The sequence below is a fragment of the Panthera uncia genome, chromosome D1 (assembly GCF_023721935.1).
Source record: "Panthera uncia isolate 11264 chromosome D1, Puncia_PCG_1.0, whole genome shotgun sequence".
Taxonomy (NCBI): domain Eukaryota; kingdom Metazoa; phylum Chordata; class Mammalia; order Carnivora; family Felidae; genus Panthera; species Panthera uncia.
This window is the reverse complement of record NC_064808.1, coordinates 59,098,524-59,122,953: the sequence shown is the minus strand read 5'-3', so window position 1 is coordinate 59,122,953 and position 24,430 is coordinate 59,098,524. Positions and strand designations below refer to the sequence as shown.

The following is a 24,430-nucleotide window of genomic DNA, read 5'->3' as shown; positions in this document are numbered from 1 at the left end:
GTATTATAAACCAAGAATTATGACTAACCCAATTTGGTATGCCTGAGGTACAATTAGAAAAAAAATATGGTAACTTTTAGAAGGGTAGAAAAAGGGAGAAGGAGGAGCAGTTAGGGGAAGAAGAGAAAAAGGGAGAAGGAGAAGAAAAATGGGGTTTTTTTTCAACCATTTAACTCTGAAATACACTTCATATAAGAAAGGCATGGGGTGCCTGGGTGGCTCAGTTGGTTGAGCATCCAACTCTTGATTTCGGCTCAGGTCATGACTTGAGGGTCAGTTGAGTCCTGCATTGGGCTCCAAGCTGAGCGTGGAGACTGCTTAAGATTCTCAATCTCTCCCTTTGCTCCCTCCCCCTTTGCATGTGCTCTCTCTCTCTCAAAACAAATAAATATGTATGTGTTAATTAATTTAATTAAAACAAAATAAAAATGAATTTTAAAAAGTTTAAAATAAAAATTCATTAGTTCATGATGACACTTGAAAAAAAGTCTTATTCTGGGGGGCACCTGGGTGGCTCAGTCAGTTAAGCGTCTGACGGCAACTCAGGTCATGATCTCACAGTTCATGAGTTCGAGCCCTGTGTCGGGTTCTGTGCTGACAGCTCAGAGCCTGGAGTCTGCTTCTGATTCTGTGTGTGTCTCTCTCTCTGCCCCTCCTCCACTCAAGCTGTCTCTCTTTCTCAAAAATAAATAAACAGTAGGAAAAAAAAAAACCCTTATTTATAATCTCTCTGTGTTTGTGAGTGTGTGTGTATCCATACATATACATATACATATACATATATGTGTGTGTATGTACACACACACACACACACACACAAACTAGGGTACCAATGAATTGATTTGAAAACTGATCAACAAAGGGCAGAATCAAGAATGTGTTCCACCTTTTTTTTTTTCTTTGAGAGAGAGAAAGAAAGTGCACCAGCAGAGAGAGAGGCAGAGGGAGATAAAGAATCTTAAGCAGGCTCCATGTTCAGAGTGGAGCCTGACATGGCTCTATCCCATGACCCAGGTATCATGACCTGACCTGAAATCAAGAGTCTGACGCTCAACCAACTGAGCCACCCAGGCGCCCTGAGCGAATGAGTTTTTATGATGTGATGCGCTTCAGTCAATTGCCTTTTCATATATAAATTGTCCTTTGTTAGGACAGTTGACTTCTATTGTCCTTTTGACATGACCCCAGTTGCTTGCTAACAGAGTAAGATATCCCAAATTCACTTTGTACATTTCATACCTCAGAATTGGAATCAATCATTTCTCAAAAGATCTCTGGTTCCTTTTGTTGAGAAAATGTATTTAGAAACCACAGTCTAGAAGAGATGGGTGCTCACTGTTACAGGGTTTTTGTGGCATCTAGGCCTTTTCAGTGATCAGAGCTAGAATTATATTTTTTTAATGTGGAGGAAAATCACAACTTCTTACTGCATTTGTGATTATAATCTATAATTACATGGTTTTTGCTTCTATGATTTTATACTTCATTATCTTTCCTCTTAAGGTGAATATTTTTATTTCAAAACACATTAATATAACTACTTTTTTAATTTATCCCACAAGAAACCTTTAATAGTTTCAACATGATAATGAGACAACTGAATATAGCTTAAGATTTCTTTGTAGAATTTTTTGGTTTTATTTTTGTTGTAGTTTTATATCATTTGAAGAATTTTTTTCTCAGTGTGTTTATGCTATGACCTTGGAATAGTTGGGCTTATTTGTTTCAATTTGTTTTTTATTGTTATTCTTTCTTCATATAACTTTATCTTTTTATGTATCTAAAACGTTAACATCATCCCAAGTCAAAACTATTTAATAACCTGAATTTATATGTCTGTCTTCTCCCCTCTATTTTTTCCTCTCCCCTCATACATAGCAAGTAGACATTAGTTTAACATTTCTTTCTTCTTTCTGTCTTATTTATTTATTTATTTGGCAAAAATTAGCACACTTGACCCTATTCTCTACCTTGCTTTTTTTTTTCACTTAGCAATATATCCTAGAAATCACTTTCTTTCACTGCTTCTTGGAGCTTCATCATATTTCATTGTGTGGATGTACCATCATATCTTCAACTAGCTCCCTATTGGTGGACATTCTGGGCTGTCTCCAATCATTTGTTGCTATAAATTAAACTACAACTTGGTGCTTAGATCATATTTTATTTTTGTCGGTGTATCTTTGGAATCCTATTCCTAGAAGTGGGATTGCTGAGTCAAAAGATAAATGATATATAACTTTGCTAATATGTCACCAAATTCCCTTATGAATTCCCTTGTAAATTCCCTTACAACTTAAGTTGTATCATTTGGGTTCTTGCCAGAAAGGTACCAGGGTTCCAGAGTGCCTGTTTCCTTCATATCCTTCTCAACAGAACATTTTCTCAAAATTTTGAATGTTTGCCAATCTGATAGATGAGCAGTGATAAATATCCACATTTTATTTCTTCTATCTGATTATAATTGAGGTGGAGCATCTTTTAACATGTGTAAGAGTGTTTTTGTTTAGTTCTCTTTCTGTGCCTGAAGAATTTTTATTCCTGAAGAATTGTTGGTCTTTTTTTCCCCTCAGTTTTTCAAATGTTTAGGCCTTTATTTGTGATTGGAGCAGCAAAGCTTTTTCTAGTTGTCACTTGTCTTTTAGCTTTGCTTGTGCTGTTTTGCTCTGGAAAAAAAAAATTACAGCCTAATTTATCAAATTTTCTTTTATTGCTTATAGATTTTGAAACATAAGACAATTTTCCTTCCCTTGGGTTATTGAAGTAGTGGGAACATTTAAACTATAATTGAAAAAATGTTGGTGGCTCATTGTTTACTAGTTTGAGAGTTTAAAACTTTGGGTGCCCAATCTTAGGGAGACCCCCACACTTAACACTTTTACAAGTTTTACCTCCAGAAATCTCATCTGGTTCTCAGGGTATAGGTTGAGAAAAATCCCTTTATGCTTCCAGTAGAAGTAACCATCATGAAATATACTCAAATTTTCTCCTTAACAAAAGCCTGCCCTCAAAGGAAATTATTTTACCAGAGTGTAACCTACGTGGAAGAAGAGAAATACCCAACCACAGCCGCTTCTACACTTTTCGTCTCACCTAAGGGGGGAAAAAAGCTGAAAATTGCTTGTAAAGATCATAGCTTAAGGGCACAGGCTCTTTGAAAGTCTGAAACCTAATTATAGAATTATGGAATCTTCTCCCCCACACATGTACACACACCTTGTGGTACTACATAAATCAGTCTCCTGTATAGTAACAGGGCATTCATTACTACCGAAAGAACTGCAAAACTCAGACTTTGTTCAAGAAAGAGCCTCTAGTAGGAGAGACGCCTGGGTGGCTCAGTCAGTTAAGCATCTGACTTCAGCTCAGGTCGTGATCTCGTGGTTCATGAGTTTGGGCCCTGCATCAGGCCCTGTGCTGACAGCTCAGAGCCTGGAGCCTGCTTCAGATTCTGTGTCTCCCTCTCTCTACCCCTCCCCTGCTCACACTCTGTGTGTGTGTCTCTGTCTCTCAAAAATAAATAAACATTAAAAAAATTTGAAGGAATGAAGAAAGAAAGAAAAGAAAGAGTCTCTAAGGAATTCCAAAGATGACAGGTGAGACGAAAACAAGGACAGTACGGGAGATTTTAGCCTCTGTCTACAGCTACAGCAAACAGTAAACCTAGTCTAATTCAGATAAACACAAAACCTCACAATAAAGGCCTGTTTAACTCAATTCCCTTTACCTGATACTCCATGTCCAGCTTTCCACAAAAAAAGGGCCAAGGCATGCTAAAAAGCACAAGCATAGTCTGAAGAGATAAAGCAAGCTTCAAACCAGGCTCAGATGTGACATAAAGTGTGGAGCTATCAGACTAGGAATTTAAAATAACTGTGAGTGATATGCTAAGAGATCTAATGAAAATGTGAACATGTAAAACAAATGGGTAGCGTAAGCTGAGATATGGAAACTCTAAGAAAGAATCAAAAGGAAAGTGTAGAACTCAGAAACAGTATAACAAAGAAAGATGCCGTTGATGGGCTCATCAGCAGACTGGATGTGGCTGATGGAAGAATCAAGTGTGAAGATGTGTCAACAGAAACTTTCCAAACTGAGAAGGAGAAAGAAAAAAAAAAGTAATAAGAAAAAGGAATGGAATATCCTAGAATTGTGGGACAATTACAAAAGGTACAACACATGTGTAATGAAATACCAGAAGGAGAAGAAAGGAAGGAACAGAAGAAATATTTGAAGTCACTAATGGCTGAGAATTTTCTAAAAGTAATGACAGACAGCATACCTCAGATCCAGGAATCCCAGAGAATGTCAAATATGAGAAATTCCGAAACATTTACACATGAACATATTATGTTGAAACTGCAGAAAAATCAAAGAGAAAATTTTAAAATAAGGCACAAGGTGTGGGTGGGGGTGGGGAGAACGCTTACCTATAGAGGAATAAGGATAAGAATTATATCAAGTTTCTCTTCAGAAACCATGTAAGCAAGTAGAGAACAGAGTGAAGTATTTAAAGTATTAAAAGAAAAAAGCCCCGGGGCGCCTGGGTGGCGCAGTCGGTTAAGCATCCGACTTCAGCCAGGTCACGATCTCGCGGTCTGTGAGTTCGAGCCCCGCGTCAGGCTCTGGGCTGATGGCTCGGAGCCTGGAGCCTGTTTCCGATTCTGTGTCTCCCTCTCTCTCTGCCCCTCCCCCGTTCATGCTCTGTCTCTCTCTGTCCCAAAAAAAAAAAAAAAAATTTAAAAAAAAAAAATAAAAAAAAAAAAAAAAAAAAAAGAAAAAAGCCCCAATTTAGAATTCTTTATCCAGTTGGTACTTATCTTTCAAAAGGAAAGAAGTAAAGACTTCCTCAAACAAACGAAAATTGAGGGAATTTGTCACCAGTAGATCTGCCTTACAAGAAATTTGTTAAAAGTTCTTCTGAGAGAAAGAAATTATAATGGTTAGAAACTCAGGTCTATGTAAAGAAAGTCAGGGTGTTAGGAATAAACGATGGTAAAATAACATTTTTTATTTTTATTTTATTTTTTTAGAGAGAGTGTGTGAGTGGGGGAGGGGCAGAGGGAGAGAGAGAGAGAGAGAGTCCTAAGCAGCTTCCACACTCAACACAGAGCCTGACATGGGGCTCAATCCCACAACCCTGGAATCATGACCTGCGGTGGAATCAAGAGTCGGATGCTGAACTGACTGAGCCATGGAGGCGCCCTATTTTTTTATTCTTAATTTAAGAGATAACAATTTGTTCAAAAGAATACAGATAATGCATTTGGTGATTATAGCTTACAGGTAAGTGAAATGACTGACAGCAATGTTACAAGAGTAAAAGCCAAAGGAGAAGAGAAACAAATAGAAAATAGTTATAAATATGGTAGATATTAAACCAACTATAGTCACTTTAAATTTGAATGTTCCAAATGCATCAAATAAGAGACAAACTATCAGAATGTATTGAAAAAGAAAAAGAACTCAAGTATACGTTGTCTATAGAAACTCACTTTAAATATAAAGGCACATTAAAAATAAAGGGATAATGAAAGACATACAAGGCTGATACTAATCAAAAGAAAACTGAAGTAGCTGTATTAATTTCGGACAAAGCTGACTTCAGAGCAAAGAAAATTATCAGGGATAAAAAGGAGCATTACATGCTGATAAAGGGATCAATTAATTCTCCAGTAAATCTTAGCTTTTCAAATCAGTGGCTATTTGGTTGTGAGCACATGATGGGGGTGGTAACAGAAGGACGTGAGAGGAATTAGTGATAGAAGATCATGAGGACATTTTTAGGGGTGATGGAGTCACTACCTTGACTGTGGTGAAGGTTTCACCAGTGGACAGATGTGTCAAAACCTGTGATGTGTGTTAATTATAACCCCATAAAACCCTTCAAAAAAATTTTTTTTTCAATCTACGCCATCATCATCCTTCTCTAACTGAAAGCCATTATTCCTTTTTCACAGGTAAGAAATTTGAAGCACAGACAAGTTAAGTTGCTTGCCCAAGATCGCACAGCGAATAAATAGCAGCGTCAGAATTTGAAGTTCATTTGACTCCAGAGTCCCTGCTCTTAAGCACTTTGCCTCAGTGAATTGAAGGAGGCCCGTGTTTCCATTGCTGGTTTTGGAGCTGGCCCAGAGGCTGTTTGCTATTGTTGAAGTAATCCTTGAGGACAGGGACATCCAACCACCGAAGACAGAGAAGTTCTAGAGAAGGCCTGAGTTCTCCCAGTGTCAGGAAACCAACTCACAACACTCTGCAAGTGCCATGGGGAAGTGACAGGGATGGTATGTGTGTATCACATTTGAGTCTTTGGGATCTGAAAAGGGACTCTTCTCTCATAGCCTTCCTCCCTCCTGGGCCATGCCCACCCACACTGCCCAGCAGCTGGCATCAACTTGCAGAGCTCCCATTCACACACTCTTGATAAGATGATCAGGGAGTACGCTGGGGAGATGAACTGATTATACCTACTGCAAATAAGGAGGAAGAATACTGTAGTTCGGTGAGGTGGACACATGCCTTCTTGGATCAGACTACCCTGGAACTGAATATCTGCCACTAACTAGATTTGTGACCTTGGGCAAGCCCCTTCTTGATCCCCAGTTTTCCCAAAGATAAATTAGGAACAAGGTACTTACCTCACAGAATTAGGAGTTTTCATTGAGATGACATAGGAGTGTCTTTTTTTTTTTTTAATGTTTATATATTTTTGAGAGAGAAAGTGCAGGCGCATGAGTGGGGGAGGGGCAGAGAGAGAAGGGGACAGAGCATCCCAAGCAGGCTCTGCACTGATAGAAGAGAGCCCGATGCAGGGCTTGAACTTACGAACCATGAGATCATGACCTGAGCCGAAGTAACGTGCTCAACTGACTGAGCCACCCAGGTGCCCCGGCGGAATGTCTCACACAGGAACCAGCACATACCACAGCATGTGGTATGCACAGTAAATAATGGTTACTATTACTATTGCATGAACTTCCTTATTCTGTGGAAGGAATGCCACATTGGCTTGTGACTAGACCACGCAGTGAATTCACTGACCCCTTAGGAGAGCTTTAAAAAGGAGGGTATGCCCCATGGTTTAGGTTGGATTTAGAGAGTCCTGCCAAAAACAGAGTGATAAAGAAAATGATCTCAGGGGTTTCGTATGATGCTGATATTCTGTGGTCTCAGATTTTGAAACCCATCGATGAACTGAGAAAGGGAGTGTCAAAATGGACAGCTGACAGTCATAACTGTGGGCTTCCTTGTCTATGAACTCCTTGAAAGAGACAAAGATGTTTTTGTGTCCCTACTACCTAAAACAAGGTCTGGTGGCAATAACTGTTCAGTAAACATTTATTAAATCAGTCAATCCCCATACCTGCGCTTTGGGTTGCTAGTGGCTGGTCACCAGTTGTCCCTGTTTAAGATAGCTTCAGATGAGAGAAGTAAGAATGCATCCTATGAGCCACAAATAATATAAATCTTTCTGTGTAGGATAGTCTTACCATCCACCTTCCAGCTTAATCCAATTCAACATTACTTGAACACTTACTTATGCAAGTAACTTATGAACAACTTACCATGAAAGTTAAGTATTAAAAGAAATCTATCTACTAAATACAAATTAAATACTCTCATCAATAATAGATATTATCACTGCATGCTTATCCAGCTCTTGTCCTTCTCACACTGTCCAGGTCCCTCTGGGGGTCCCCAGCAAATACTCAGCCCCTGACTCAGCTCAAGGGTCCATTGATTTGCTAACACCTTCCTGTTACTCTGCTCAATACTCCTAATTGTTCCAAGCTTCAGCTCCCTGGATAGGATCTGAGCTCCTGACCTTTGCATATTTTCTTTTTGTCATCTTGTTCTGAACCAAAGCCACAAAATAGAAGATGCTATTTGCTCTGATTTCGTAGCTCTAGTTTTCCTCCGGCCTGATGCCTACTTTTCATGTGACTTTTTACAAAAAGAGAAGAGAAAGAGCTCTAGATTTCTTGAAGGGATCAGACCCTTTTCCCTTTGGAACTCCCTTTATAATGTCAATATTTTAAAACTATCAAACTAAACAAGGCAGATTTTTTAGGAAGCTTATAGATTAGGATCTTTGCAATATGTTACAGCTAAATGTCAGACTGGATAATGTCAACATAAATCAAAATGGCCACCTAAGAATTGAAATGATGTGGGAACTACTTGGGTCCCTAAACATTCAGGAGGTAACACTGCATTAGCAGTTGTCCAAGTTAACAATGTTAGGCAACTAAATGTGGAACCTCCTGAGCATATGTTGGACGTTAGCTGATCAGCATTGATATTTATCATGCTTTGGACAGTAGACAGACAATCTATAAATTCCCAGTTGGCATCAAGGAAGAAAACTAATCTTACTTTCTTCTCTTGCTGTTGAAGCCCTGACCATATTTCTTGTTATACTTGAAGTAAGTTCATTGACTGTGCTCCATCTACACCTTGTACATACTTCTGTATTTGGGATTTACTGCCATCTATTCTAATTATTTCTTTATTTATCTCTCTCCCACACTAGCCTGTGAGATTCTTGAAGACAGAGACGGTGGTTTACTAATACCTGCCAAGCCTGCAATGGAATAAGTAGGGGCTTGGGAATTAAAAAGATTTGAATTTAAATCCTGGCTCTTGAACTTTCTGTGTCATCATGGGTAAGTTTCTTAACTTCTCAAAGTCTAATAATGCTGATCTATAAAACAGGGATTTTAATACCTACTTAGAAGAGTTTATTAGGATTAAATTATGTAACTGACTGTATTATAAAGATTCTTTGGTTGTAAACAACAGGAAGAAACTGTATCATTAACACTGGTTATAAGAACAGAAATAAACTCTGGCTAATTTGAGAAAAAAGAACATGACAACTAAATGCAATGTGTAATCTGGGATTGGATCCTGGGTCAGAAAGGGAAATTGATATAAATGACATTTTGGCGACAATTCGTATAATCTGAAAAGTGGATTACATGTAATAAAATAGTTATTAAATCTTACATTTCCTGAATTTGATCCTTATATTGTGGTTACGTAAGAGGAGATCCTTGTACTTAGGAAATAAACAATGTAGGATTTGGGGTAAAGGAGCATGGGTCTGTAACTTTGAAATGCTTAGGAAAATATCATACATATATACTAAATATCCTGTATATAATATATATGTATAGCGTACACTTAAATACACATACCACATACATAATATGTATATAACATACAGAGTGCAATAAAGTAAGTATGCAAAATATTAATAATGCCTAAGTAAAGGGCATGGGAGTTATTTGAACTGTTCTGTCATTCCACATTACTTTGAAATACTTTGAAAATTCAAAACACTTTTAAAAGAAAAAAGGAAGGATTTATTGAAATAATCATGGAACTCTCAAAATTCATAGGAAGGCTGAAGAACCAGGTGAGGAAACTCAACAGGAACCAGGGCAAGGACTATCAGAGTACCCTGGAAAACATGATGTTCTTCCTTTCCATCAGTTCACACAGGACTCACAATCCTAGGACAAAGTCCTGTTGAGTGAATCAGCACAGGGAGAAGGGATGGGATCTGGCAGAATGAGTTTCCAGATGGATTTACCATTGTATTGCTCAAAACCCAGGACAGTGCCTGGCTCAGCACATGGTAGGTGATCAAAAAGTAATTTTTAATGCACATTTGTCTTCTAGCACATGACAGGCACACAAGAAACCTACACAGGAGCGTTAGTTGTCTTCCTTTCCCTTTTGTACCTCTTAGCTATGTTCAAGTATACAATATACTGTTGTTAACTATAGTCATCCTGCTGTACATTACATCCCCAGGACTTACTTATCTTTTCACAGAAGGGATTAGCATTTAAACTGATGGACTAAGAAAAGCAAGTGGCTCTCTCCAATGCGGGTGGGCATCATCCAATCCATTCAGGGATTGAATAGAACAAAAAGGCAGAGGAAGGTTGAAATTCTCTCTGCCTGACTGAATGAGCTGGGACATCAGTCTTCTGCCCTCTAAGCTTTTGGTTCTCAGGCCTTCAGACTTGGACTGGTAGCTACACCATAGGCTCTCTGGCTGTTAAAGCTTTCAAACTACACCAGTGGCCTTCCTTGGTCTCCAGCTTGCAAAGGACAGATCGTGAGACTTCTCAGGCTCCATAGTCACATGAGCCAATACCATTAAATACATACCTACATACAATACATAGTAACTCACTAACTCATTCACTCACTAATGAATTCACTCACTCAGGGTTCTCTAGAGAAACAACAAATAGAATATGTCTTTCTCATACAGTAATACAGTAGCGCTAACTACTGGCAAGATGCCTCAGTTCCTCAGCATGGGCATCTTTGTAGGGCTAGGTGAGTATCTTTATGACATGGTACCTGGAAGCTCCCAGAGAAATTGATCCAAGAGAAGCTGGAAGGGGCAGTATTTTTTTTTTTTTTTTTTTTTTACTTATCCTCAGAAGTCACACACTAAGACATCTGCTATATTCTTTTGGTTATATGGACTAATCTTGTGCGACTAATGTGGAAAGGACTCTATGAAGGAGGCAAGGATCATTGGGTCCATTTTAGAGACTGGGAACTACAACCAGTCACTAGGAAATGTAAACCAAACTATATAATTTTACTGGGCTCCAGCCAAACTGATAAATATAAACTACTTTTTTTGTAAGTAGGCTCCATGCCTGATGTGAGGCTGCAACTCACAACCCTGAGATCAAGGGTTGTATGCTCTACCAACTGAGCCAGCCAGGTGCCCCAAATATTAAATACTTTTTAAATGGGGATTACATCAACAGCTTTTTAATGTAACTTCTGATTAATGTGTTTGTTTGTATATACATATATACACACATATATCTACACACATACTTTGTAGAAATATATATACATATATATCTCATACTCCTTATACTCTAGTAAGAAATGTTAAGTTGCTTAATCTAATATATTGGAAATTAAAATTTTACATTTTTCTGTCAATGTACATGTTCTGAACGTATAGCCTGAAAAGAGGAGGATAAGTTAGTTTTGGGAAAGTCACATTATCAGTCGAATCTTCTTACCGCTGTCCATAGGGGATGGTGGAGCTCAAGGAAGTTCTGCTAGAAATGTAGGAGAAGAAATATCCAGGTCCCTGAATGTCCAGGCATGAGTTTTCTTGAGGTACAATCTACTTGCCATCCTTGTTTTAATATATCTTTCACAAGCCCCTTCTATTAGAAGTTCAAAACAGTTTACCAAGTCATCAGTATTTTTTTTCTTGTTTGAAAAACCAGGGTATAAGCATATCTCCTTTTTGTGTCTTTTAGTGCTTATGTAATTGTCTATTCATTTTAGACCACTGGTGAGTGCTAGTGTTCCTTTGCATTCCAGAAAAACATCTCTTCCAAACTCTGCCATAAGGAAAAAATTCTCTTCAGTTAGAATCTGCATATTTTTAAGCAGAGGCTATTCTGTTCCAAACATATGGCTCATTATTTATGACATTATGTACCTATATCTATCTGTCCATATATACTGGGCTGAGAGGGTAGTGATCCCTCGGAAGCAGCAGGGAACTTTCTTAAATGAAAAAAAATATTTGTCAAAAGTCTGCAGAAAATATCATGTTTGATAGTGGCAGCAAACCGAGGTTGGGGCAGTGGAAGTAGTCTGCCCAAAGTGCAAGCAATAAAGGGGTGTACAACTTTAGAAAATTTAAAAACATGGGGCAGCTGCATGGGGCAGTTGGTTAGGCATCTGACTCTTAATCTCCTCTCAGATCATGATCTCGCTGTTGGTGAAGTTGAGCCCCACATCAGGCTCTGCACTGATGGTGGGGAGCCTACTTGAGATCCTGTCTCTCCTTCTCTCCGCCCCACCCATGCTTGTGTGCACTCTCTCTCTCTCTCCCTCCCACCCTCTCCCTCTCTGTCTCTCTCTCTCAAAATAAATAAATAAACTTTCAAAAATTGAAAAAAAAGAAAATTTAAAAACAATAATAAGATGGACCAAAAGCCAATCTGCTTTTTATTTACGGTTATAAACCAAAATTCTGTCTGTGATAAGGCACTCCTCCATGAAAAAAAATACCCAGGGGCACCTGGGTGACTCAGTCAGTTAGGCATCTGACTTTGGCTCAGGTCATGATCCCGTGGCTCTGAGTTCAAGCACTGCGTCGGGCTCTGTGCTGACAGCTGAGCCTGGAGCCTACTTTGGATTCTGTGTCTCCCTCTCTCTCTGCCCCTTCCCTGCTTGCACTCTGTTTCTCTCTCGTGCGCGCTCTCTCTCTCTCTCTCTCTCTCTCAAAAATAAATAAAGCATTTAAAACAATACCTAAACATTTGTGGAGTTTTATTACTTGGAAACATTTCTTTGTGCATAACATTTTTGGAAACTTTAGGAGAGAAAGTATCTGTTCTTTACACTTTTATTTTATCAGTGGGAAATGCTGCAAAAATGTAGGCATGACTGGAGGTAGAGGCCGTGAAAAGATTTTCCCAGACAAGATGTACTGAGTGCTCATTATGAAGCTGTGTGTGCGTTAAAGAAATTTTGAAAAGCTAACTTCATTCTTTGAAGCTCTGAGTGAATGAAAAGAAAATATGAATATAGAAGGATCCACTCAGATTGTATTGTCTCTTACATGTAATTTTTCTTTTCTGAGTTATCTGGTTTTCTGCTATGAAATTTTAGAGGTTGGTTATACACAGAAATATTTGCAAATAGCCAGAATTAGCTTCAAACAATTTCAAGTGAAATTCCAAGCTTTAAGATTATTCCCTGAAGATTAACACACAGATGTATATAGAAAAGACCATTAACCATGCAAAAAAAAAAAAAAGGCGGGGGGCAGGGGGGAGGTGGTGGTAAAAAAGTAAACCTTTGAATAGGAAAAAATCCATTTTTAAAGAAGAACAATAAGAGAAATGCCAAAAGATGTTGGTCTTACATTGTCCAAATAAATCAAAGGGTAATTTTGAGCATCCATAATTCTGTTCAAGAACTAGACACTATTTCTAAAGCAGAGGATCAAATAATGTCAAGGTTTGCTCTCATTTGGCCATTTCCTCACACTACACCATGGTAAAGGCAACCCACAGAGTGGGTGAAGGTATTTGTACTGGTTATCACTGAGAAGAGCTTATGTCTGAATTATGGACATAATGGAGCACCTGGTTGGCTGGATCACTGGAACATGTGACTCTTGATCTTGGGGTTGTGGGTTCAAGCCCCATGTTGGATGTAGAGATTACTTAAAAATACATTTTTTTAAGTTTATTTATTTACTTTGAGAGACGGAGAGAGAAATTCTGAAGCAGGCTCCATGCTGTTAGCACAGAGCCCGATGAGGGCCTTGAACTCATGAACTGTGAGATCATGACTTGAGCCGAAATCAAGAGTCAGACAGTCAACCAAATGAGCCACCCAGGCACCCCTTAAAAATAAAAATCTTTTAAAAAATAATAAATTATATATGTAAGAACTGGTGTAGATTAATTAGAAAATAAGTTACAAACAAAGACTACTCAGTGGAAAAAATGGGCAAAAGACTTAGTGAATTCACTAAAGAAGACGACCTAGTGAAAATAAACATTTCAGGATGCTCAACAAGCAATAATCAGGGAGATGCAAACTAAAACTGCAATAAGAGATTAGTACACCTCCACCAATATGGCTAAATTTAAAAGTCTGATGAGACCGCGTGTCAGTGAGAAGGTAAAGCAACAGGAATTCCCAGAAGTGGCTGGTGACACTTTGGGAAAAGTCTGGCCCTGTTTACTAAAGCTGAAGTTTGTATATCTTGTGATACAGCAATTTTACTCCTAGATATTATTACCAGCTTAAATACATACACATGTGTAATAAATTCTGTACAAAAATATTCACAATAACCTCAAACTGGAAACAACCCAAACATCCATTAACAGAATGGATAAATAAACTGGTTTATAATCATAAAATGGGATACCATATGTCAATGACAATGAACAAACTTTAGCTATAGGCAATGACATAGCTGATTCTCACAAAAATAATATGGAGGAAAAGAAATCATACACAAAAGAACATATACTGTATGACTGTATTTATATAAAGTCTAAAAATAGAGGAAACAAAATCATAATGTCTAGACTATATACTGAAGTGGTAAAACTGTAAAGAAAAGCAAAGATCACCAAGAAGGTCAGGAGAGTAGGGAGACTGTGCTTTCCAAAGGGAAGGGCCTGGGGTGGAAGAGTCCTGGGAAAGTTCTTTTCCTTGACCTGGATGGTGGTTACCCAGGTATTCATTTTATAAGCATTCATTAACTACACACTTATATTTTATGTATTTTTCCGTCATTTGCATGATAACAAAAACATTTTTTAAATCTCCTTTAATCCTCATCAGTGAAAGCCTAGGCTATTACTATATCCCAAATTATCCCAAATTATAAGGCATAAAAATTTACCTGCCTTACACACTAACCTATTTGCAGGGGATGTTATAATTTACTTTCAACCCCAATTTCAGATGTGCAAACATTTATCAATGAGCTCACCAGTTAACAAGTATCAAACTCCAGAAGTAATTGTACAAAATCAAAATTTGTCTAACCTATCTAGTAGCAGACTGTGTCCAGTCCCTGATAAATCTAAATTTTAAAGGGTGATAAAAACCTTAGCTACTCCTGGGAGTATGTTTTGTTTCATCTGCAGTGTAGTCACTGCATTAGAGAAATCTATTTTCTAATGTTTATTTTTTTTGAGAGAGAGAGAGACAGAGTGTGAGCGGGGGAGAGGCAGAGAGAGAGAGAGAGAGAGGGAGACACAGAATCTGAAGTGGGCTCCAGGCTCTGAGCTGTCAGCACAGAGCCCGACGCAGGCCTCTAACCCATGAACTGTGAGATCATGACCTGAGCCGAAGTCAGATGCTTAACTGACTGAGTCACCCAGGCGCCCCAAGATCTTCTAGGGTCTTAAAAGATTTCTAGGGTCTTAATAGATTTCCAGGTCTTAAAAACTAAGTAAAATGAAATAAATAAAATAAAAATTTCCAGGTCTTTGCCACACATATAGACACTAAAACCACAGTGGGCAAGATCAGGATCTCAAAATGGGGGATGAAGAGAGCAACTGGATACATAAAGCAACCTTAAAGATATTTATGGAACAAATTTTTGTTTTATTTTATTTATTTTTATTTTTATCATTTCTAGGAGTGTATCCTGCAGATATACATGTTGTGCATGCATCATGTATGAACAAAATACTCAGTGCAGATTGCACTTGGGCCTCAGCAGAGCCAGGTGAGGAAGAAAGTCCTGGTGCAGTCCCAGGGTCATGCTCCACCCAGGGTGCACTGCCCCCCCTCCCCCAACACACCCGCCATGGAAGGCAGCATGGATGCAGGTTACTTTGTTACAGCTTCTTTGAAAATACATCAGAAGTTTGGGGCGCCTGGGTGGCTCAGTGGTTTGATTAAGCCTCTGCCTGACTCTTGGTCTGGGCTCAGTTTCTATGAGAGTGGACAGCTCTGGGATGGCAGCAGGGAGCCTGCTTGGGATTCGGTGTTTCCCTCTCTGCCACTCCCCTGCTTGCAGGCGCTCTCTCTCTCTCTCTCTCTCTCTCAACAAATAAATAAATAAACTTAAAATAATTTTTATAATTAAAAGGAAAAGTACATTCAAAGTTTAATAATAGTAGTAGCAGTAGTACAGAAGAAAAGAAGTTTGAGTCTCAGAGGGCCTCCTGAAGGCAAAAGGAAGAACCCAGGGAAAGGAGGAGACCCAACTACAGAGCCAGAAGTGCTTTTCAAAGTGAGTGGAGTCATCAGACAGGAGACCCAGGAATTTGCATTTCAACAATTGCTGCTGGTGTTTCCGAGTCCCACTGAAGAACTGCACCTAAAAGAAATTACAGAGCAGATAGAAATCATCTTGAGCCTTCTGCTTTGAGAATTAAAGAGAATTGGCTGATAAAATTTAGGGGATTCCTTAACTCTAAAACTCAAACAATGGGAAGTATGCAGTCAGATACCTACCATGTGCATTTCTCGATCACAGAATTCACAAGTCGCTGCAGTTAACCCTGTCAACAGCCCTGTGAAGGAAGTCTAGCGTTTAAATGACTTCTTGAAGTTTCCACAGCAAGGGGGCCATGGACAAGATTTGAACCAGGACTCCTTTCGAATTGCCCGGCTAGTGCTCTTTCCGCTATGCTATGGATAATGATGGGTGTTATGGTTGAAAAAGAATTTCAAGGAAAAACAAAAGAACAAACAACATACAATCTCTAAAAACACTGAGATACTCTTTCTTAACCCAGAATTGGTAAAAAATCAAAAGCCTGACTCTGTCTCTTGTCACTAAAGGTATGGTGCTCTGAGATCTTTGTACGCTTGCTGGAGGATATATAAATTAGAGTCCTCACTCTGGAGAGCAATTTGTCAGTGCCTAGTAAAGTTGAAGGCACATGGCTTCTGTACGTGAGGCTTATGATGCACAGACACGCTTTCATGTGTCCGGTGTCGTCATTGCAGCATGCTAGTAACGAAGGGCAGATCCTGTTCTGTGGGGCTTGAAGCTTACATCATTTAGGAGGTTCTTTTTAAGGAAAATAATACAGAATTATGAATATTAAGGTAAATATTTGTTTAGAATGAGAGACAAGGTGCCTAGGTGGCTCAGTCGATTAAGCGGCCGACTTCGGCTCGGGTCATGATCTCACAGTCCGTGAGCTTGAGCCCCGCATCAGCTCTGTGCTGATAGCTCAGAGCCTGGAGCCTGCTTTGGATTCTGTGTCTCCCCCTCTCTGCCCCTCCTCCACTTGCGTTCTGTCTCTCTCTCTCTCTCTCTCTCTCTCTCAAAAGTGAATAAACATTAAAAAAAAAAGTTTTAGGGGCCCCTGGGTGGCTCAGTAGGTTGAGCGGCCAACTTCAGCTCAGGTCATGATCTCGCAGTCCGTGAGTTCAAGCCCTGCGTCGGGCTCTGTGCTGACAGCTCGGAGCCTGGAGCCTGTTTCGGATTCTGTGTCTCCCTCTCTCTGACCCTCCCCTGTTCATGCTATGTCTCTCCCTGTGTCAAAAATAAATAAAACGTTAAGAAAAAAAAATTAAAAAAAAAAAGTTTTAGAATGAGAGAAGTTACAAGAAATTTCTAGAACTTTGGAAATTCATGCCCTCTGAGTTCCTTTGGACTCAGATTGCTGATTGCTTCCCCTCTTGCTTTACAACTCCCAGCAGCTCCCAGCACTTTGGGGGTAGAGGGGCATGCTAAGAGGTTCACACCCTTATGAATTTCATATACTTTGCATTGCATAAATGCAAATAAGGAGCTCGGAGTTTACCCTTCATTAGCTTCATGATAAACCCACCTCTGTTTGTAATAGAAAAACATTGAAAGCAGCCCAAATAACTATCAGAATGAGAATGAATTAATTGTGTCATATTCATATAACAGAATATTAAAAAGAATGAGCTGGAGCTATGTGGTTATATCTCAAAAAGTAAATTTGAGTTGCAGAATAATTTATAGAGCAAGACACCATTAATTTAAAGTTTAAAAATCTGTAAAACAATACAAAAGACTATAAATGCATAATGTATATATACATATATGTATATGTACCTAGATGTGTGTATTATATATATAATTATTTCTATGTATGTGTCTAATTACAATATAAAAACATGGAAGGAAATGATAAACACTGAATTCTGGATAGTGGTTACCTGTATCCAGGAGGAAAAGTGGGAAATAGGATTGCAGAGGAGTACAAAGGAGATCCATTTCCTGGAAAGAGAAAGATCTCAAGGAGATAGGACAAAATATTAGGATTTGATATGACAAACTTAGGTGGTAGCTACCAGGTTTTATTACATTATTTTCTAAACTCTTCCATATGCAGGAAATAGTTCACATGGTTTTTAAAAAAAGGCTCTTGCACTAGCCAGGGAAAGAAGATGCTTTCATCCTATCAGCAGACTTGATTCCCCTAATTTTTAAAGGTTATTTATTTATTTTGAAAGAGGGAGAGAGAGAGAGAGAGAGAAAGAATCCCAAGCAGGCTCCACACTTGGAGCCTGACACAGGGCTCAAATTCATGAACTGTGAGATCGTGACCTGAGCCAAGATCAAGAGTCAGATGCTAAGCCAACTGAACCACCCAGGCACCACTGATTCTCCTATTTTTTAATATTTAATTTCTATTTTTATTGAGGTATATGTAAGTCGAATGCACAAATCTTAAGTTTATAGCTCAAGGAATGATTACATATGTGATCTACCCAGATCATTATCTAGAACGATGTCAACTCTCTTCATCACATACAATTCCCCTTTTCCTGGCTGTTATTCATCCTTTGGCTCAACTTAGATGTCACTTCCACTAGGAAAGTGCAGACCCTGGAAAACCGCTAGGAAAACCACCTTTCTCTCTCTAGGGAAACCACCTTGCTCCCTCAACACTTGGTTACTACTGTGTCTTTTCCTTTCGTTGACCACTTGCTTGTCAGCTTCTCTTTATAATTATGAGCTGCTTTCCCGAAGGTTCCAAACTACAAATGTGTCTTCTTATTCTGCTTTGTGCCTGTACCTTTCCATTTTTCAAGTTAAACCGTATTCACCCTTGTTAGCTTCTTCAGAGAAACCCAGGATCCTTTACAATATTCATCCAATCCTTGTCTACACCTAATGTCTCCATAATTTCTGCATCAAACACTGTGTTCCTCTATGTTTTGAGGTCATGATCTTGAAATCAAATTTTGGGTGTTGCGAGTTTCATGAGTGGATTCAAGCATAATGAAAACCCTGAAGACAGAGTTGTATTTTATGACCACATTGGTATCAGAGTGATGCCTGCTTTTTAGAAGTCCTGAAGCTTTGCAAGTTAAGCTAAAACCTGTCATGCTGAGCCTGATTAAAACGTTCTCTAAAGCTGACAAGTAATGCTGACAGTGTTCATTGCCCAGACCTGTATTATCAAAAGGTAACAATAAGGACATTTCACTTCTGTTCCTCACTCCAGGGCACCTCAGGGAACTCCCAGAATCACAGAGAGCCCAGTAGGCATGCTAAAGAAGCCAAGTCCTCTTTATGTTGTAGGGGCAGCCACTGAAGAGTGGTTTAATCACTGGAGTAACAAGTGGGGAAGAGAATGGACTCTGGTGCCAGACTGCCAGTGTAACTTGGTAGAAGCTCGAAACCTCTCCAAGCTTCAGTTTCTCCTTTGGAAACTGGGGATGATGATGCTAACCCTACTTCCGAGGGATATTGTGTGGATTGAGTTCATATGTGAAAACTTCCTAGCACATAGGAAGCATTTTATAGCACTATTATTACCAGCATAGTAATATATTAATTTTGGAAAGATCACTCTGGCTACTGTCTGAAAGGTGACAAATCTAAAAAACAGCAGTGTCATTCCAACACTGAAAATAAAAATAAGAAAACACGATTTGATATAACACAAGATAAATACATGGAGTGGTTTGAACTTAGCACCAGACACATGATTGCTATAGTTGACTTTCAGTTGTATACATTTTCAGTTAACTACTGCTAATTTTCAGTTACACCCACTGGCTTCCCTTGTCTTCACCATACTAGTAGGCACTGGTCCCTGCTTAGAAATTAACTAACCCTTTGGCTTAAACAGGCAGTAAGAGGGTAAAGGAAGTCAGGTTCCTCACTTCCTGAGAAACCATAGTTCTTAACAATTGACGGAGAAGGGGTGGAAAAAGAAGGCAAGACAGAAAAACAGCCTGGGTAGGAAGTGAGCCAGTTGGCCACTACTTTTCAACCCTTAGGCAAGGTAGGCATAGTCAAAGAGGAGATTTGAATTGAAAAACATGTTATTGCTGTGATTGAGTTCTTCCCAGATTTTGTAGCCAATACACCAAAGCCATGCTTATTTTTTTGTTAAAGACCCAAAGCTACATAATTCTGAAGGTATTTGGACGTTTCCATATTTAAATTTTTTTTTATTTAAGCAATCTCTATGCCAAATGTGGGGCTCAAACTCATGACTCCAAGATCAAGAGTCACATCCTCTCCCAACTGAGCCAGCCAAGTGCCCCTCAATATTCTTTTTGCAAGGTTCAAGAAGTGTCCAAGAACTATGGTATTTTTGTGGGAGATATTTTTCAGTCTGTCTTAAGAACAGTTTTACAATTATTCCAGGCTGTATGCCCTCCTGGCAACCTTTCCTGACTACCTTCTGGCAGGAAATACTCTTTCTTACATCCCAACATCGCAAAATTCTGATCCTCCTCAAAAAACTCATTATTTCCTTATTTCCTTCTCTAGACTACCACTCCACGTGGATCATATATTTATGTGAACTTATTGGTTTGTATTGCAATAATTTGTTTGGTTGCCATTTCCTAGGTCCAGGCCATGAGCTTCTTGGTGGAAGGGACCATGATTTTATTTCCCACCTTGAGACATTGTATATAGCATAATAGTTTAGTGCATGGAGCCAGAGTTTCTAAGTTTAAATCTCACACTTATAGGATATATATCCTTGACTAAGTCATTTCACTTTCCTGTGCCCAAGTTCCCGTATCTATAAAATGGGCATAATAATAGCAGCAACTTTATGTTATTAGCCCTTCTTTCTTTTAATTAGATAGAAACCTTTTCATGATTGTCACTGAATTACAGAATTTTTTTTTAATTGGTGGTGGGGGGATAAACTTAAAAGGGTCATTGTTTCCTGGTCAAACAAATGCAGATAACTGTGTTGGAAAAAAAGAGAGATTTGAAGATTCCGGCAGGCAATGGCCAACATTCCCTCTAGCCTCTCCCCAACATCTTCACACTGTCGTGCCTTCTCTGAATTGCATTAACAAAGTCTCTTCAGTTACTCTTCAGTCGTCAGAGGGTTACCTTCTCCAGTAAGCCATCTCTGGCATCCTATCACTCTTATGCACTTGTCTGTTTAGATGTCTGATACCACACAACTGTGACTTAAGCAAGGGTCTGTGTCTCGTCTTTGTGCTCAGAACTCAGGAATGGCCGATATCCTCAGGCTAATCCTCTCAACAACGAAGTCTCCTGGAGGCTTTCCCTGTGCATCAGTCACTCCTTGCCTCTCAGTGTCCTTCGGCATCAACTGGAAGCTGTAGAAATGAAGACCTTTCAGACCTCATCCCGGCTGTGCTCCTCAGTTGCTCCAGCAACAACACCTACATACAACCAGAATACTTTAGCTCCTGGCCCCGCCTCCTCCCCTGCTCAGCCAGCCCCTGCCTCCGGCCCGCCCCCTCCGTAAACTGGAGTCACCAGTGCGCACGCTCCTTCTCGGTCTCCTTGTAGCGTGATGACGTTGACGTTGGCTTGGGGCGTAGGGGCGGCGGCCGCGCGTGTTTCAGCTGGGGGAGGTGGTGTGGTCTGTGGGTTTGGAAAAGACGCGGGTCCCTGAAGTGTCTCTGCTGGCTACGGCGCGTGGTATTTTAGGCTTAGGCAGCTGGCTGTGTTGTCTCCGCTCCTCCCTGTCTGCGGAGAGGGAAGCGGCGGGGAGGTGGTGGGGACACAGCTGGAGCCCCTGAAGGGGAAGGGAGCAGCCGGGGTTAGGGGTAGGAGGTGTGGAGCGCGTGAGTGCAGGGCTGCGGTCCAGAATCGGGGAGCAGTCGATAGTAGGGGAGGGTTCCACAGGCAAAGTGCTCACCCGCCGGGATCCGTGCTGGTCCCGAGGAGAGCTTGCGGCAGCAGCGCGATGTTCGGGGCCCGGTGCCTGCTCCGAGCCCTGCGCTCCTGCACCTCAGCCCCCTGCCTGAGACCCAGACCTTCCGCCAGACTGAGCGTTCGTGACGCGCTCGGGGCCCGGAGCACGAATGGGGAGCGCGTTAAGGTCCAGGTTGGTGTATGGGAAGGGGATGGGATTTTCTTTTTAGTAACTTACATGCCACCTCCGTGTCTAGGCTTACCTTGTCAGGTCAGACAAAACGACAGGCAGAGAAAGGAGGAAATGTTGGCCATCGTGTGCGTTCACAGTTTTCTCCTTTCCTTGCCTATCGTTAGTTTGCGCAAAACTGTTGGGATTGACTCTATGACGTGCTGGAACTTTGCTTTCACGGTACCAGAGCATTACCTGTAAACTTGTTAGTTATACGGCAGAATAAACGTACGAGCTTCTTTTCCTTTATCCCTCATAACGAATAACCACAGTTACCTAGCGGTTGCCTTGAGCTAGCTCCATGAGAGCGGACACCATGTCTTACAGTAAATATATGTTCAACTAAACAATGGCTTTTATTCAACTCTTAACCACCCTGAGGCCGAAAAAAGGGTTTGCACATAATGTATGTTTAATACATAGGAGAAAGAGTAGAGTGTAGCGGTTTGAAACAACTCTGGAGTCAGGGTGACTAGGTTCAGATCTGTGGCACTTAGTGGCTCATTAATTATGGGTCTCTTCTATAATAGTAATTATGGTCTCTTCTCTCCTCTAAACCTGTTTGATGCTTATGGCAATGAAGCTAATAATAGCCTTAACCTCATAGAATGGTGAAGATTAAGTGAGATGACAGGTATTATGACATTTAGAACAGTGGCCCACAGTCAATCAATGTTAGGTGCTATTATTTCTCTTGCTAATATTTGCAACAGCTCTACAGAGAAGATTTTCCTTTAAGGGAGTAGACCAAGCAAGGTGGTTTGACCCTTTTAGGTTGCTGAAACACTGCTGCAGTTATTTTTGTTGTCCTCAATCAAATTCTTTGATTTTTAGCAGTATGACTCCTCTGCATTTTTGGGGGTTTCATGTTTTTTCCATGATCCAAATCAAGCCCTTTTCTTGTATTCATCTATTAATTTGACATACATACATTAATGATCCCTTCTAAGTGGTAGTCAAGAAAGGATGCAAAGATAAAAAGAACAAAAGCTACTGCCTAGATCAGAGGCTTTCATTTTAGTGCTGTGTGGTCTAAGATAGTAGCTACCTGTCATTTGTGGCACTGAGCTCTTAAAATGTGGCTAGTCCACATTGAAGGGTAACTGTAAATTTAAAATACACACCAATTTTGGAGAACAAAAGAATACAAAATATCTCAATATATATATTGATTACACGTTGACAATGTTGGCAGAATGGGTTAGAATATTAAAATTAAGTGTACCTGTCTACTTTTAGTGTGACCACTAAAACAAGCAAAATTACATATATGGCTCACATTATATGTTTGTGGGACAGCCTTGGTCTAATGGCTAAGACAAGTAATTGGGGCAACGTGATAAGTATTAGTGGAATAAGGAACTTTGAGAAAACAGGGACATCCTTAACTATGTGAGGTCAAGGAAGACTTCTTGTGTTAAGTGACATTTCACTTGAGTCCTGAAGGATATGTTCCTCAGGGAGAGGAACTGGGGATGGGGTGGAGATCACATTCCAGAAAAGCTTGATAACATGAACTTTGAACTGAGAACTGTATTTGAATTCTAGCTCTACTCCTTGGGAACTGTGATTTTAATTATTTAGAGAGGTTGTCCTAACTTACTTAATATGTTCTTCATTTCTAAAATGAGAATATTCACTTCATTAAGTTCTTGTAAGGATTAAGTGTAAAATATTTATAAAGAGCTTAAAGCAGAAGCACATTAAACACTGCTCCACAAATGTTAACTTTTACTAACAAGTGAAAAGCAAGACAGTGGTGCTTTAGGAATTACTATTGATTAAACATAACCAAAGAGCCGCTGCCATCAGGGAAATGTGGGGAGGTGAAACCAGAAAGGGCACACTTGGTTGTGAAAGGCCTTGTATAGGAGACAGGCAATTTACACTTTTTTTCAGGGTAGCCCTAGAAAAAGACCAAGGGCTTTCTGGTAGACCTGGGTCCAAATTCAGGCTCTGTCTACCAGCAGTGTGACCTTTGACAACTTATTTGACTTCTCTGAGCCGAGGTTCTTCACTTGTGAGACAGGTTATAATGATAATCCACAGAGCTGTTGTGAGAAAAAGATGAAATAGTATATGAAGAAGGTAGTAAAACATTTGTCACATAGATTTTTAGTGCATGGTAGATATCCTTTCACTGAAAACCATTAACGGACTATCTACTGTGTCCCTGACAATGGCCTTCAAAGCCACTAAAGCATGGTTCTTAAACCTTCACAATACGATAGACATATGAATAAGTAATGGGAGAGCTTTAATAGCGTTGTCAGTAGGGTGTGGTGGGAACACAAAGTAAGGGTCAATACAGTTTTTCTAAATAGAATCCTCTCGCTTTTCCCAAGCGTGTCTGATAATCAAACACAATCAGTTGTTCACAGTTTTTCAGTGTCTGCTAGAAGAATATTGTCTCTTCTGTGCTAGTTAAACTTAAGTTGGATGTGATCTGTGAGAGCTGTTTGTAGTGTTACTGGTTTTAGTGTTACTACTAGAAGACCTCATTTGTACTCACCTGTCATTTAAATTCACAGTGTCTTTGAAAGCTTATGTACTAAATATAT

At 39.7% G+C, this 24,430-nt stretch overlaps 1 protein-coding gene and 1 long non-coding RNA gene across 5 annotated transcripts in view; one reads left to right on the top strand and one right to left on the bottom strand.

Annotated features, from left to right (window-relative positions):
- Positions 1 to 20,609: 20,609 nt before the first annotated feature.
- LOC125914562 (uncharacterized) lies at positions 20,610 to 21,990 on the bottom strand. 2 transcript variants are annotated; one of them, XR_007455337.1, is made up of 3 exons: positions 21,901 to 21,990; positions 21,257 to 21,469; positions 20,610 to 21,159 (listed from the first exon to the last, which is right to left on the bottom strand). It is a non-coding gene; the product is annotated as an uncharacterized LOC125914562 (long non-coding RNA). The 2 variants fall into 2 exon arrangements; XR_007455338.1 differs by having other exon boundaries at positions 21,257 to 21,518; positions 21,901 to 21,986.
- NARS2 (asparaginyl-tRNA synthetase 2, mitochondrial) overlaps positions 21,514 to 24,430 on the top strand; it is a 131,605-nt gene continuing 128,688 nt past the window's right edge. For 2 of the 3 annotated variants that reach the window (XM_049619836.1, XM_049619825.1), the window contains exon 1: positions 21,514 to 21,830. In XM_049619836.1, the coding sequence (XP_049475793.1) occupies positions 21,690 to 21,830 (141 nt within the window). In that variant the 5' untranslated portion in view covers positions 21,514 to 21,689. Of the gene's footprint in view, positions 21,831 to 21,998; positions 22,276 to 24,430 lie in introns of those variants that run through there. The other variant, XM_049619846.1, reaches the window with a different exon arrangement.